Source organism: Hemiscyllium ocellatum, chromosome 10, assembly GCF_020745735.1.
Source record: "Hemiscyllium ocellatum isolate sHemOce1 chromosome 10, sHemOce1.pat.X.cur, whole genome shotgun sequence".
NCBI classification, from domain to species: Eukaryota; Metazoa; Chordata; class Chondrichthyes; order Orectolobiformes; family Hemiscylliidae; genus Hemiscyllium; species Hemiscyllium ocellatum.
Window position 1 is genome coordinate 35499084 of NC_083410.1, and position 16845 is coordinate 35515928.

The window sequence follows — 16845 nt, forward strand, 5'->3', positions numbered from 1 at the left end:
ATGGGATTGAGTTTTTTTGGATTTTCGTTGAATTCCTGTAACATTGATGGGTTAAACTATAACAGGTTACTGCATTTGGAAGATGTTTCATTAAACGGTCGAGATTTTATGATCAGCAATAAAACAACTGTGTTTGTGGTTGACATCAAAGAAAGCTGCCAACAGATGGAGCAATCTTTTGTGGCATGTCTTCCCCTTTCCTGTTGTAGTTTTAAATCTGATGCCAAATCAAGGGGACCTCAAGGCATCTAGCATAATGTTTGGATACCTTGATTATGTGTAAAGGTTAGAGGCCAATCAGTTCACCAACATGGCACTACAGGGTCCTATTGGAGTCATAGGCAAGCTGGATCAGCAGCCAATCAAACTGCAAAACAAAGTTTAAAATACTGAAAGCCTTCATTTTTTATTTTTAAGTCTAAAAATGTAATATTATTAAATGGTTCAAATAATTATAAGTGAAAACAACATTTTAACACTATGTAGATTTTTAATATTGGTATTGAGGTTCTACAAATGTAAAATTAACTTTCACGGTGACTGACAGGCTTTTAGTATAAATTATGAAGTTAGTATACTGTTTAAAAACATTGATACCCCTCAGTCAATGAATGAAACTTTTTACAAGGGTTTCACACCAAGACCAGCAACATAAAAGGAAATGTTTTCCCAATTCACTGCTTTTGGCTGATAGTTTTAAAGCACAGCCTTCGGAGGAAGATTGAATCGCTGACAGCAATTTCTAGTATTCTGTGTTATTCTGCTTCTGAGCAAATTCCTAAAGTGTCTGTCAACTTCAGTGAAGCATTAATGGAAAACACCACCGGTTTCTCTGCCATTACCACTGCAATGTCTGGGCTATTATGGCTACCAGATATAACTGTAATGTTATCAACTTTACATTTTACCTCCGATGACTTGCAGTAGATAAATGCCAAATATTTCACTTGTATAAAACTGTTATATTTACTATCTTTGTCAGATCAGTTATTTAATTGTCCACCACCATTCAGGACAGCAAATGACTGATCTGAGCCGATCATTGTGGAATTGCCTAGCATTGTATGCTTTCTGATGCTGCCGTTTAATGTACACACTGTTCCAATTGTGTTGTACCTTCACAAGATTGGCATCTTTATCTTGGGTATGTAAGTGGTGATGTTTCCATTTACCTTCTGTTTTTGTCTTTCTTAATGAGAGTGGTCATGAGTTTGAAAGGTTCTGTCTAAGGATTCTTAAAATTTCTGCAGTGCATCTTGTAGATGACACGCACTGTTACTACTGACATTGGTAGTGGAGGGAATGAATGTGTGGAAATGAAGCCAGTTAAGTGAGCTAATTTGCCCAAGATGATGTCAAGTTTTTTGAGCTATTACAGCTGCACTCATTCAGGCAAGTGAGAAATATTCCATCACTCTCTTGATTTAGGCTTTGTAGATAATAAGACAAGCACTGGAGACTTGGGAGGTGAGATGATTGTTGAAGGAGTTTTTGCTTCTAACCCGCTGTTGTTGCCATAATACTTATATGACTTCTCCAGTTCAGCTTCTGGTCAATGTGCTAATGTCCAGGCTGTTTACTTTAAACAGGGTTTTCTCTCCTGTTGGTTATTGCAGCACCTGTTGCAGGCCAAGTGTGACAGATTGTCCTTCAAACCTCTGTTAACTTGGGCAGACATAGTGTTAGCAAGTCATGCTTGATGGGTTTTGACGTCATTCTCACGAGTACATTCTGCACCCTTGCTAGTATCAGTGTTATTTTCAAATGATATTCAGTGTTTCCTTCAAGTAATATTGAGTGTGAAGATGTAATCAGTAGGAGATATCCAACTGGCAGAGTCTTTACAGAGTTGACTGCATGAATTTTGCTTTTGTATCAGATGCCAAAGTTGAAGCCAGCTGTTATATCCAATTTTATTCATATTAGACTCTTGCTAGCATTTGGATACAATTGAGTGACTACTAGACCATATCAGTCAAAAGTTGCCTATTTATAACTCTAGGTTCATAACAAGTTGGCCACTCCAGGTAAGGTTGGCAGATTTCTTTCCCTGAAGGAGGTTCACAGGGATATTGCTTTCAAAGTTAATACATTTAAATTAAAGACCATCGTAGTACATGAACCCTCTGTGGATTTCATGACAAATTGTAATCACCTTTAGCTTGTAAACCACACACACTTTTGTGTGTCTTTCAAGTTAATTTTGAGAAAATGCTGAAGAGTTGTCACATACTTGTCAGCTGCCAAGATTAGAATTTTATTAAATTCAGCAAATGCTGTCAGTGGAGCCAATAACTTGTTGTTTTGCTTTCATTTATTCAGGCACTTCATTTACTGCGGTCTTTCTTTGACACAAAACAAAGGATGAATTCAAGCCTTCCCAAAGAGTTGCATGACATCATAGGTTGCACCAGGGCCAAAATATGGTTGGCAACTCAGTAAGTTTGAATTTTATTCCAAGTCAGTACTAAATTAGGAGTAATTTATTCAGTTTTTTTAAGTCAATATATTTAAATTCTCCTGTTAAAATTTAAAGATGATTTTTTTTTGTGAATTCTCACATCCGTCCAAGTGTTGGCAGATTTAATGGTACAATTTATTTTTTACTTTCATGGCTTTTATCCAATTGCCGTGGTTTACACCCAGAATGGAAAGCCATTTCTTTAGATCTTGAGTTTTGTGAAGTTCTTGGCAAAACTGCCTGCATATTATTTCACTATTAAGGTAAAATAACAAGTGTTCAATCTCTGCCAATATACATTGGAAGTAATTTTTACAATCTTGACTCTTCATTTTCTACTTCTATACTAACAACAACTTGCATTTATATAGCACAATGAATGTAGTAAAACCTCCCATGACAGTTTGCAGGAACAATTATCAAACAAACTTTGCTGGGCTACTTGAGGTATTGAGATAAGTTAGCAACAGTTTGTTCAAACAGCTAGGCTTTAAGGAGCAACTTAAAGGAGGAGAATGAACTATGGAAACAGATTCAGGGAGAAAATTCCAGGGCTGAGATTCTAAGCAGCTGCTAATAGCCTGGCTGCCATTGGTGGGATTAAAGAAAGTTAGGAATGTGCAAGAGGCCAGAATTGAAAGTCACAGATATCTCAGAGGGTTGTATACCTTAATGAAGTTAAATAAATAGGGATAGGCAATGCAATAGAGGAATTTTGAAAACAAGGAAGAGAATTTCAAAATTGAGATGGGAGCTACTTGAAGACCACAAGACATAGGAGTAGAAATATGCCCATTTCGCACATCGAGTCTGTTCTGTCATTCAATGCGATCATGGCTGATATGATAATCCTCAACTCTACTTTCTTTCCTATTCCCCATAACCCTTGATTCCTGTACTAATTTTTAAAAAAAAATTCTGACTCAGCCTTGGATATCCTTGAGAACCCAGCTTCAACAGCTCTACAGTAAAAGATTCCCCAGATGTCTGAGAGAGTAAACACGCCTCATCTGTTTTAAATGGGTGATTCTTAATTCTGAGATTATATCCTCTGGACACATTTAGGGGAAATAACATCTACCCTATCAAGTTCCCTAAGAATTTTTTGTTTTTCTTCTAACGTCCAATTAGTACCGGCTGAACCTACTCAGTTTGTTTTTGTAAACATATTCACTGCAGGTTAGTGAGCACAGGTAGTGTGTAAAACAGGCTTGGCGCAAGGTATGGTAATAGAGATTTGGACAACGTTAAATGTACAGAAGATGCAATTGGGACACCAGGCATAAGAATGTTGCAATAGTGTCGAGAGAATGAAAGGCACAGATGAGGGTTTGAACAACCAATTAGTTAAGGCAAGCAACACAAGTAGTCAATAATGTTTAAATATAAAAGTTGTTTAATATTTTAAAACCAAGTACAGTTTTAATCCATCCACATTTTTAAAAAAACTAAAAACAATTTTCTTGAGAAAAATCTGTTTAAAAATAAATAGCTTAAAAGAAAAGTTTTTCTGAGTGAGATAATTGGAATATAATTATGCAAAAAGTTCACATTTGACTCAGCTAAACTTAAATTATTGCTGCATGCTATTGTTTGATTTTGACCCAAGCAACTTAATTTTCCAAAGGGGTGATTTGCTGATTTGCCACAGCATACATCTTTTCACCACATTTACGTTGGATTTTACTACATTTTACTATTTACATTATGCATCTTTTCGTAGTCCCTTCTATTACACAGATGTGTACTTTTTTTTCTAGCTATTCAATGCCAATGCTTTCATTTACATTGTTAACTTAATTTTTGGCTTATGCCAAGATACTGTGATCTCCATGTTTTTGTTGATGGGACAAGTGAAGTGAGCATGAGTCAAATGCAAAAAAGAATTTGTAAAAAAGATTCAGTCCTCTTAAAATTCTGAAAATTACAAATATAGAATTCCTATAATTAGCAGTGGTTTCAGGATTTGATGTAAGTCTGAATCTAGGAAGATTTTGATAATACGTGTAACAACAGTAAAATACTATCAATTGTGGAAGAGTGTCTGTCACATGATTACCCAGTCATCTAACAGTTACACACGAATGACTGTAGAAAACCAGTGCAACAAGCGAACATCTCAAATGCATCCTGAATACAACACAAGGGCAAGAGACTGCAATTCCAGCATAGTACACTATAACTTGTCACTGCAAGTCCATGGAGTCAAAGAGATGTACAGCATGGAAACAGACCCTTTGGTCCAACCCATCCATACCGACCAGATATCTCAACCCAATCTAATCCACCCGGCCCATATCCCTCCAAACCTTTCCTATTCATATCCCCATTCAAATACCTCTTAAATGTTGCAATTGTATCTGCCTCCACCACTTCCTCTGGCAGCTCATTCTATACCCGCACCACCCTTTGTGAAAAAGTTGCCCCTTAGGTCTCTTTTATATCTTTCCCCTCTCACCCTAAACCTATGTCCTCTAGTTCTGGACTCCCCGACCCCAGGGAAAAGACTTTGCCTATTTACCCTATTCATGCCCCTCATAATTTTGTAAACCTCTATAAGATCACCCCTCAGCCCCTGATGCTCCAGGGAAAAAGCCCCAGCTTGTTCAGCCTCTCCCAAATCCTCCAACCCTGGCAATATCCTTGTAAACCTTTTCTGAACTCTTTCAAGTTTCACAACATCTTTCCAATAGGAAGGAGAGCAGAATTGCACGCAGTATTCCAACAGTGGCCTAACCAATGTCCTGTATAGCCACGACATGACGTCCCAACTCCTATACTGATTACTCTGATCAATAAAAGAAAGCATACCAAATGCCACCTTCACTATCCTGTCTATCTGCGACTTCTCTTTCAAGGAGCTATGAACCTGCACTCCAAGGTCCCAAAATGCAGCACCTTGCATTTATCTGAATTAAACTTCATCTGCCACTTCTCAGCACATTGGCCCATCTGGTCAAGATCCTGTTGTAATCTGAGGTAACCCTCTTCGCTGTCCACTACACCTCCAATTTTGGTGTCATCTGCACATTTACTAATTGTACCTCTTATGCTCACGTCCAAATCATTTATGTAAATGACAAAAAGTAGAGAACCCAGCACCGATCCTTGTGGCACTCCACTGGTCACAGGCCTCCAGTCTAAAAAACATTCTATGTCTTCTACCTTTTGAGCCAGTTCTGTATCCAAGTGGCTAGTTCTCCCTGTATTCCATGAGATCTAACCTTGCTGATCAGTCTCCCATGGGGAACCTTGTTGAACGCCTTACTGAAGTCCATATAGATCACATCTATCGCTCTGCCCTCATCAATTGTCTTTGTTACTTCTTCAAAAAACTCAATCAAGTTTGTGAGATATGATTTCCCATGCACAAAGCCGCATTGACTATCCATAATCAGTCTTTGCCTTTCCATACATGTTCATCCTGTCCCTCAGGATTCCCTCCAACAACTTGCCCACCACTGAGGTCAGGCTCACTGGTCTATAATTCCCTGGCTTGTCCTTACCACCCTTTTTAAACAGTGGCACCACATTAGCCAACCTCCAGTCTTCCGACACCTCGCCTGTGACTATCAATGATACAAATTATCTCAGCAAGAAGCCCAGCAATCACTTCTCTAGCTTTCCACAGAGTTCTAGGGTACACCTGATCATGTCCTGGGGATTTATCCAACTTTACCCGTTTCAAGACATCCAGCACTTCCTTCTCTGTAACCTGGACATTTTGCAAGACGTCACCATCTATTTCCCTACAGTCTATATCTTCCATATCCTTTTCCACAGCAAATACTGATGCAAAATATTCATTTAGTATCTCCCCCATTTTCTGCGGTTCCACTCAAAGGCCGCCTTGCTGATCTTTGAGGACCCTATTCTCTTCCTCGATACCCTTCTGTCCTTAATGTATTTGTAAAACCCTTTGGAATCTCCTTAATTCTATTTGCAAATGTATCTCATGTCCCTTTTTGCCCTCCTGATTTTCCTCTTAAGTATACTCCTACTGCCTTTATACTCTTCGAAGGATTCACTCGATCTATCCTGCCTAGACCTTACATATGCTGCTTTCTTTTTCTTAACCAAACCCTCAATTTCTTTAGTCATCCAGCGTTCCTTATACCTACCAGTCTTTCCTTTCACCTCAACAGGAATATACTTTGTCTGGATTCTCATTATCTCATTTCTGAAGGATTCCCATTTTCCAGCTGTCCCTTCACCTGTGAACATCTGCCCCCACCCCCCCCCCCCCCCCCCCCCCCCCCCCAATCAGCTTTGGAAATTTCTTGCCTAATACCGTCAAAATTGGTCTTTTTCCAGTTTAGAACTGGTCTATCCTTTTCCATCACTATTTTAAATCTAATAGAATTATGTTTGCTGGCTCCAAAGTGCTCCCCCACTGACACCTCAGTCATCTGCCCTGCCTTATTTCCCAAGAGTAAGTCAAGTTTTGCCCCTTCTCTAATAGGTACATCCACATACTGAATCAGAAAATTGTCTTGTACGCAAGAAATTCCTCTCCATCTAAACCCTTAACACTATGGCAGTCCCAGCCTATGTTTGGAAAGTTAAAATCCCCTCCCATAACCACCCTATTATTCTTACAGATAGCTGAGATCTCCTTACAAGTTTGTTTCTTAATTTCCCTCTGACTGTTAGGGGGTGTCTAATACAATCCCAATAATGTGATCATCCCTTTCTTATTTCTCAGTACCACCCAAAATAACTTCCCTGGATGTATTTCCGCAAATATTCTCCCTCAACACAGCTGTACTGTTATCCCTTCTCAAAAATGCCACACACACACACACACACACACACACACACACACACACACACACACACACACACACACACACCTCTCTCGCCTCCTTTTCTATCCTTCTTGTAGCATTTGTATCCTGGAACATTAAGCTGCCAGTCCTGTCCATCCCTGAGCCATGTTCCTGTAATTGCTATGATATCCCAGTCCCATGTTCCTAACCGTGCTCTGAGTTCATCTGCCTCCCCTGTTAGGCCCCATGCATTGAAGTAAATGCAGTTTCATTTATTAGTCCTCCCTTGTCCCTGCTTGCCCTGACTGTTTGACTCGCTTCTGTTCTCAACATTACCAGTCTCAGATTGATCTCTTTCCTCACTATCTCCCTGGGTCCCAAACCCCACCCCCCACCACCACCACCTTACTAGTTTAAATCCTCCCGAGCAGCTCTAACAAATTTCCCTGCCAGTATATTAGTCCCTTTCCAATTTAGGTGCAATCCATTCTTCTTGTACGGGTCACTTCTACCTTAAAAGAGATTTCAATGATCCAAAAATGTGAATCCTTCTCCCATATACCAGCTCCTCAACCATGCACTCATCTGCTCAATCTTCCTATTCCTGCCCTAACTAGCTCGTAACACTGGGAGTAATCCAGACATTACTACTCTCGAGGACCTCCTTTTTTTAAATTTCTGCCTAACTCTCTCTAATCTCCCTTCAGAATCTCAACCTTTTCCCTTCCTATGTCGTTGGTTCCAATGTGGACAATGACCTCTTGCTGGCCCCTTTTCCCCCATGAGATCATTCTGCAGCCTCTCTGAGACATCCTTGATCCTCGCACCAGGGAAGCAACACATCACTCTGATTTTAAACTGCTGGCCACAGAAATGTCTGTCTGTATCTCGGACTACAGAATCCCATAACACAATTGATCTCTCAGAAGCCGACGTACCCCTCGTTGCATTAGAGCCAGTCTCAATTCCAGAAACTTGGCTGTTCATTCCCCTGATAATCCATCAGCCCTACATTTTCCAAAACAGCATACTTGTTTGAAATGGGTATATCCACAAAAGACTCCTGCACTGGTGCCTACCTCTCTTACCTTTCCTGGAGTTAACCCATCTATGTGACTGTATCGGAGACTTTCCCCCCTTCCTTAACTGCCATCCACCACATACTGTTGCTGTTGGAAACTCCTCATTGCTTCTAACTGTCTCTCCAACCGATCCAATCGATCTGATAAGGTTTGCATCCAACCGTATTTATGGCAGATATAATCCGCAATAACCCTTAAACTCTCTTTAAACTCCCACATCTGACAAGAAGTACATGTCACTGTACTAAAGGCCATTTTTGCTCCTTCACAATCTACAGACCCAGAAAATAACTCTATCCCTCTACAAAACACTGCCCCAGGTTAAATTAATAGTTATGGCTTATATTTTAAGTTTAATCAAGAGACATATCTCCAAAAACATATAATCAAGATAGAACCCACTCTGATCACTACTACCGCTTTTCTGTTGGACACACTTAAAACAACGATTAACTTAGCTCTGCCTTTGCTGTATTTGGATCGTTCAGCCATTTCTTGCTGTCATGTGGAATTAATCATTTTGGGTGATTGTGGCGACCATTGAAGGAATCTGAGAAGCATTATGCACTTTGCAGAAACTTTGCAGTTCTGAGGAGAGGTGACTCAACCTAAAACGTTAATTCTGATTTCTCTCCACAGATGCTGTGAGACCTGCTGAGCTTTTCCAGCAATTTGTGTTTTTATTTCTGATTTCCAGCATCTGCAGTTCTTTCAGTTTTCACTTCTGTGTTCAATCTGACTTATGCACATTTATTGTTATTCTCGTGGTTTCTGAGGATGTTAACTGACTGACAGCTGTATTATGAGTTGTGTTGGCTTTCCTCTCCATTAACTGCATGCTAATGAAAGGAACCTTCATCAGCTGATTTTTTTTTAGTTATTCATTCACAGGATGAGGGTGTCACTGCTAGGCCAGCATTTATGCCCATTCTTAATTGTTAAGAGTCAGTCACATTGCTCTAGTCACATGTAGTCCAGACCAGGTAAGAATGGCAGTTTCCTTCCATTACACAGCGGTCCCTCGAACATTACCTATTTTCTAAATTAACAGTCCAGCTATAATACCACTAGGCTGTTGCTACTGCATTAGATCAAACCAAGTACTGAAATGTAATTAGATGTGATAACGCTCCCACATTTATGCTTTTAAATGAAGCTGGATAAACGTCTGGTTTGGAATGGGTCTGAATGTGATACAGATCGACACAGATACAATCATATACTCTCTGGAACATAAAGGCTGGTCCATAAGAGTGTGCTTCATGAACACAGTGAAAATGTTTAAGTGATGTTAAATTAGTGTAAAATTTTACTTGATCGCTAGTGAACAAATTGTCCATCAATTTTAATAATAATTTCCAGTTGACTATTGATTTTCTCTGAAAAGTTATATTACTTCAGAGACTTTTTCTGATCGTAATGAGCCTGTTATGCTGAAGGGAGAAAATAAAATGTGTAAAATTAAATGTATAAAAATACAGAAACAACTTTCTGTCTTATTTGCTGAGTTCAGATAAGCAATTTGAGCATTGTAAAACTGAAGTATGGTTAAAATGCAAACTGTTTCGCTTCTAAATTCAAGTTTATTTTAATGCATAGCAAGTAATAACATTTTTAGTTTCGTGAAGCAGAACTTGACAACCCCCAAACTGATACTTATAATTGGGATCCTACTTAATTGTAAAGTCAGTAATATTTTGAAACCAATTGCAAAGGTTGCAAATATGCAACTCGACAAATTCTTACACGGCATCATATTTTTAAAAAAATGTCATCCTGACCTTTTAAGCTTCCTGTTCTGGATCAAAGCTTATTCTCAATCAGAATGCAAGTAAAAATGTGTTTAGTGCAGTAGAGTGTGCCAGAAAGTTCAAATGTGACCCTGGTGCCATTTTACTATCTGCGCAGATTCAACTTCAGTTCAATGCAAGTGCAAGTAATTTGTTGGAAAACTATATGAACCATCTGTCTCCTATCGCTTGTAAACTTTGGCATTTTTGTATATTATTTTTGGATCGTGAATTCATGTTATCAAACTCCATTATACAATGAAATATAATTCATACAATTGTTCTATCCTGGCCTATCTTATGAAAGATTAAACCCAGTGCCATTCATTTTCTAAGGGAACTTGGGAATTATTTCATTAGATGTGCCAAGCTATACTTTCTCTGTTTAAATCTGTTGCATTTGTTGAATAAGAAAAAAAATTTGCACAATGCAAGATAATACTGCAGTAAGAAATTGAGAAAAATGTTATTTCACCTGATCAAATGTACATGTGGAGAGAAAATATATCAAATATTTTTAACCGAGACAAACAAAACTTAGTCCAAAGTGTAAACTTTATTAAATAATCAGCAACCCACCACCAATTCTGTAACTATAATATTTAGGCTCGATTAGTAAATGTACAACTTGAGGCTTGGATGTTTTCTACCCAGGCAGCAGCACCATTCCAGAGAGAGTTTCTACATTTGTCCTCATTATGAATGCTTGACTAAGATGCCAGAGTTGTAAAATAATTATCTTAGCATGTAGTTCGGTTTTAACAGTTAGCGAGAATTGTTAACTTTGCTTGATTGATAACTTGAAATGGTTATGTAATAAATTGTTCTTTATGTGGTTTCTTTTATCAATGATGCAGTGCTCATTTGCAAAGGATTAAAAGATGTGAAGCGTTTGAAACTTCTAGTTTTGATATTTTAATGGTCTTTCACATGCTTTTAAAGAGTTAGAAGAACTTGTTTTGGAAACAAGATTTGTGAATGTATTTTTATTTTTATGAACAATTCCAATATCCGTGTGTTACTATATGGCTCCCTGGTTCTGTGTGAAGTGTTTTGATTGGTGAAAGAATGGAAGAGCCATGAGTTGGAATGTAGAATGAGTAAGTTTGAAGGTTAATGATGGTATGAAGTTTGAATGGAAGGGGCCTGAATAAGACCTTTTGAATTTACCATTCAAAGATTCCTAAATCCATGCTACATCTCACAATTTTCTGAATATTATCAATAGGAAGATCAAAGTATGGTTATAAAAATAGAAATACCAATTGTGAAGAAGTCCTTTTAACACATTCTTTTTATAACCTTAACTTTTCTGTGTAATTTCCTGAGGCATTAATATTCTTTCATTTTTAAAGTAATTAAACACATTTCTGGAATATTTATCCATCTGAGAAGGATGGAGAACACTGAGATGGCAGAGATGCTGACTCAATATTTGGCCTCAGTTATCATAGATTGAGGACAATATTATCATTCCTATTAGAACGGACAAGCTAGAGGCAATAGATAAGGTAGAACTTAGAACAGTCAACATCAGCATGGAAAAAGTACTAAGCAAACTATTAGAATTGAGAACGGACACGTTTCCTGGGCCTGATGAACCTATATCCTGGGGTTTAAAGGAACTGGCAGCGGAGATAGTGGATCTATTGGTTACAATGTTCCAAAATTTCCTGGACATCGAAATGTTCCAATGGATTGGAAAGTGGTTAATATAGAGCCTTTATTCAAAAAGGGATGGAGATAAAATGTGGGAAATTACAAGCCAATTAGTTTAACATCTATTGTTGGGAAAGTATTAGAATCAATTATCAAGGAAGCAATATCAGGACATTTAGAAAGCTAAAATGCTATCCATCAGAGTCAGCATGGTTTTATGAAGGGAAATCATGTTTGACTAATTTGCTAGAGTTCTTTTGAAGAAATAAAAAGCAAAGTGAATAATGGGGATTCTGTAGATGTAATTTATCTGGACTTCCAGCAGGCATTTGATAAGGTGCCACAAAAATAGTTAATTCACAAGGTTGGATCATATTGGATGAGGGGTAATTTATTAACTTAGATAGATGACTGGGTGAGGGACAGAAAGCAGAGTTTGGATTTATTTTTTTCTGGATGACAAGATGTATCTAGTGGGGTGCCACAGGGTTCGGTCCTTAGATCCCAGCTATTTACATTCTAAATTAATGACTTGGATACAAGAATAGAATGATCTATAGCCAAATTTGCAGACAACTCAAAAATGGGCAGATGGTAAATTGCAGTGAGGAAATAAGAACCTTAAATGGATTTAGGTAGGTTAGAAGGGTGGGCCAAAATGTGGCAGATGGAGTTAACAAGGTCATGCATTTGGATCAAAAAAATTGAAAGGCGACCTATTATCTTAATGGGGAGAGACTTTGGGCTGTTCTGGTGCAGAGAGATCTAGGTGTACTAGTTCATGAGTCACAGAAAACTAGCATGCAGGTACAGCAGATAATAAAGTGAATGGAATATTGGTTTTTATAAAGTTAAGGACGTATTGTTGCAACTGTACAAGGTATTGGTGAGACCAATAGTTTTGGTCCCCTTTTTTTGAAGAAAGATGTAGTGATATTGGAGGCAGTTCAGAGGAGGTTCACTAGATTGATCCTGGAGATGAGGGGTTTGTTATTTGAAGAGAAATTAAATACATTAGGCCGATACATTGGAAGAATGAGGTAGATCAAATTGAGGTATTCAAGATGACAAAAGATGTGGATAAAATAGACGTGGAGTGGATAAAATAGACATGGAGCTCCTTTTGTGGGGCATTCTAGGAAGAAAGGTCATAATCTTAGGATAGGGCATAGCAAAGTTAAAACAGAGTTGAGGAGAAAAAAGGGTTCTGAATCTGTGGAATTCACTGTCCCAAAGTACGGTGGATGCTGGGACAATGAGTAAATTTAAGGAGGAGTTAGACAGATTTTTAATTTGTAATAAATTGAAGGGATATGGAGAGAAGACAGGAAAATGGAGATGAGTATATCAGCCATGATCGAATGATAGAGCAGATTCGATGGACAGAATGGCCTAATTCTGCTCCTATATCTTATGAACTTATCTAGAGTTAATGCCCAAAGATTTTCTCCAGAACTCTGACCCAGACAATTCTGCTATCTCAGAACCACAAAAGATTTCAAATAGAAAGAGGTAATTTTTCCCATCATGTTTGTGCTGGCTCTTTAATATAGCAGTAGGAAATTAATAGTCCTGCCCAATCTCCCAGTGGCCTTGTGTTTTCCTCTGCTTCAAATGTTTGTCCACTTTTGTCTTTGAAGATGTGTTGGTCTCACCGATAACCATCAATATTCCAACAACCATCTGTAAAAGCAATGTCTCCAAACTGGAGAAATCGAACATATCACTGATCTGACTGACTTCTTCCTGTTCATTTAATCAGAATGTTCATAATTTTAAAAATCATCTTTTCTTTTCCTTATCCATCTCTTCTTTACAGAAACAGTCCCAGTATCTCAAATTTCTCTATATATGTGACAACATCAAGATCTATGTATTTTGTAAATTGGAATGTAATTTCTTATTGTACAAAGTTACACAGTTTTAACCTCTGCTCCTAAATATCTTCAATAATTTGCAGAAATTATTGTCCTTTAGGCAATGATGGTTTGAGTCTCTAAGTAAGTCTTCATCTATATGCTTTGGGACCTTACCATTAAATGTATACTCCCACTTGCACTGGAACTATTCTGCAGTTCCTTCGCCTTTGTTCTAAAGTAGTGCTGCTCTTGTGACCTATGATTGGGATATTTGATGATGGAGTTGAAGATGGTGAAACCAAAGACCATGTCCTGAGAGACTATTGAATTGATATCCTAAGATTGTAATGATTGACCTTTGACAGCCACAACTGCAGCTGCTTTTGCATGCATCAGTTATGACTGCAGATTCTGGGCGATGTTCCCATTAACTTGAATTTTGTTTAGTACTTTGGTGTCATGATCAGTCAAATGCTGCCTTAATGTGAAATGCTATTGGTTTTCTTTCGTCTCTTGCATTGAGCTCTTGTGCTCATTTTCCTGATCAAGGCACTTATGTGGTCTGGAGTCCAGAATTTCTGATGTACTAGAAACTCTGTTAATGAAAGTGTGCTTGGTATTTGAACCAAATTGTATTTTGTTTCCTTGCTCTTGATTCTGCTGTTAAGAAGAATGGAAGCACAGAAAGATTGACAGGTACTACTACTGACAGTGCTGATGACAATGCAGAGTCGGGGAATCAAAGAGAGCTTGAGATCAATGTATCTTTTGAAGAATTTTTTGAAGAGGAAACCTTGCCTACAACTGCAACTATGCCCAATTACAGCAGTTTGGGAAAGGATTAATGAGAGATTAAATTTAATGAGTCATTGAAACCCTTCCCCTTTCATTTGCCCTGTCCAAATGTCTTAGTCTGTCACCAAGAAGATGGTTCATCAGCTAGACTATAGCCTTTGTGGGGAGGTGAAGTACAATTGGCACCCAGCAATGCAATATGTAATAGCAATGGAAATGTAATGTTTTAAGTTCTGTCTTTTTAAGAGGACCCGAATAAAGTGAGGTTAAGATACAAATCTAGTGATGTTTCAATTTGACTGGGTACTTCTGCCTATTGTGTAGGAAAACTCTTCGATCTCGGGCTGTTTGTGAATTAAGGGATGAGACACAGTAGGTATAGGACTGGATTTAATTCACAGCTGGCAGGTTTGAAGGTTGATGGGGGTTGGGAGGGTGGGAGGAGACTCTCCTTAAATCCAAGGGGCAGCCTACCTGCAACCTTCTTGCCCGCTCCTGCCTCTTCAACATTACGTCAACAGCGTGGATAGTGTTAAGCAGACTGCCCACCAGCGAGGCCCTTAAATTGGAAATTACATCTTATTTAAGAGCCTCATCTTGCCACAATCAGCATTTAACCACAGCTGGCAAAACCCATGATAAGCATTCAGCCCAGCAGGTTTCTCTGCATTTCCCCTCTTTATAGATTTCACCATTTATAGATAAGATTTCCCCTCTTTATAGATAGCACTATTTCATAGATGGTGCTATGAAATTTTAGAGCCGTTGATTTTTACAGCATGTAAAAAGGCCCATCAAGCACCTGTCTACTCTAGTTCAACTTTCTAGCCATGAGCCCATATACTTAGGCATTTCAAGTGGTAATTTCAATCCTTTTTAAATAGTGCGCTGGTCCCTGCCTCTACCACCGTTTCACACAGTGAATACTGACACCCTGTAGATGAAAAGATTCTTCCTTAGGTCTGTTGTCTGGGCAGCTGGTTTGTGAGTAGAGTGATGCCAAAGCAGTGAATTGAATTCCAGCACCAGCCGAGGCTACCATGAAAGTCTCTGTTTCTCAACTTCCCTTGCTGATCCTAAGATTAAACCACCACCTGTTGTCTGTCTCTTTAATGAGAGAGCAATCCTGTGGTCCCCTGAGACTGACAACTTTAACTTTACCTTAAAAAAAATTCCCTTTTAACCTCCTGCATCCTGGTTGTTAACCCCTCAACCAAGGGGAATGGATTCTTCCTATCTATGCTCATCGTAAGTTTGTACACCTCAATCAAATCCATTCTTGAGCTTTTGTGCTTTGAGGAAAGTACACTAGCCTATCTAGTCTCTCTATGTAGCTGAAACACTGCAGCCCAGGCAAAATCCTGATGTGTCTCCTCTATGTCCTCTCTAGTGTAATCACATCCTTCCTGTATTGTGATGATGAGAAAAACATAGAATAGTCCAGATTTGACCTAACTAATATCTTTTACAGCTCTATCATAACATCCTTGCTCTTATCTTCAGTGCCTTGACTAATAAAGGCAAGTATCCCATATACCTTTGTAACTATCTTATCCACCCATCCTGTCATGACCTGTGGACATGCACAGCAAAGTATGTCTGTACTTACAAGGGTCCTACCATTTATCGTATATTGTCATGATTTTTAGTCCTCCCGGAATGTATCACCTTACACTTATGTGGATTAATTTTCATTTGCCATTATTCTGCTCATCTGACCATCCTGTCTATATCATCCTATACTTCAAGGCTTTCATCCTCACTATTTACCACATGGTCAATTTTAGTTTCATCTGTAAACTTACTGACCAAACCTCCCAGATTTGTGATTAAATCATTCATGTACACTCCAGACACAAAGGGAACCTGCACCACATCATGCAGTACTCCACTGGCCACAGGCTTCTAGACACAAAAACAGCCTTCAACCATCACCCTTTGTCTCCTGAACTAAGCCAATTATAGATCCAATTTTCCAAATTGTCCTAGAACCCATGATTCTTACCTTTTTGACCAGTCTCCCATTCAACACCTTGTGAAAAGCCTTACTGAAATCCAACTGCACCATCCTCATTGACACACTTGGTAACCACCTCAAAAAACTCAGTCAAACCTGTAAGACATGATCTCCCCTTGATGAATCCCCATGCTCACTATCCTTCCCTTCCCAAATACACATTAATTTTGTTCCTTTTTTTCCCGTTAGTTTCCCTACCACTGATTTTAGAGTCACTGATCTATAGTTATCCTGTTTATCCTTAACAATCTTCTTAAATTATATTACTTCATTAGCTGTCCTCCAGTGTTCTGGCACCTTTCCTGTGGCCAGAGAGATTTTCAAAATTAATGTCAAGGCCCCTGCAATCTCCTTCCTTGTCTCCTACTACAGTTTGGGATACATCCCATCTGAGCCTGGCAACTTATTCATTT

At 38.6% G+C, this 16845-nt stretch overlaps 1 protein-coding gene across 4 annotated transcripts in view; it reads left to right on the forward strand.

The window, feature by feature from the left end:
• The window catches only part of thada (THADA armadillo repeat containing), a 367664-nt gene that overhangs the window by 228939 nt on the left and 121880 nt on the right, over positions 1 to 16845 (forward strand). For all 4 annotated transcript variants that reach the window (XM_060831397.1, XM_060831398.1, XM_060831401.1 and 1 more), the window contains exon 29: positions 2323 to 2438. In XM_060831397.1, coding sequence (XP_060687380.1) covers positions 2323 to 2438 — 116 coding nt within the window. The remainder of the gene's footprint in view (positions 1 to 2322; positions 2439 to 16845) is intronic.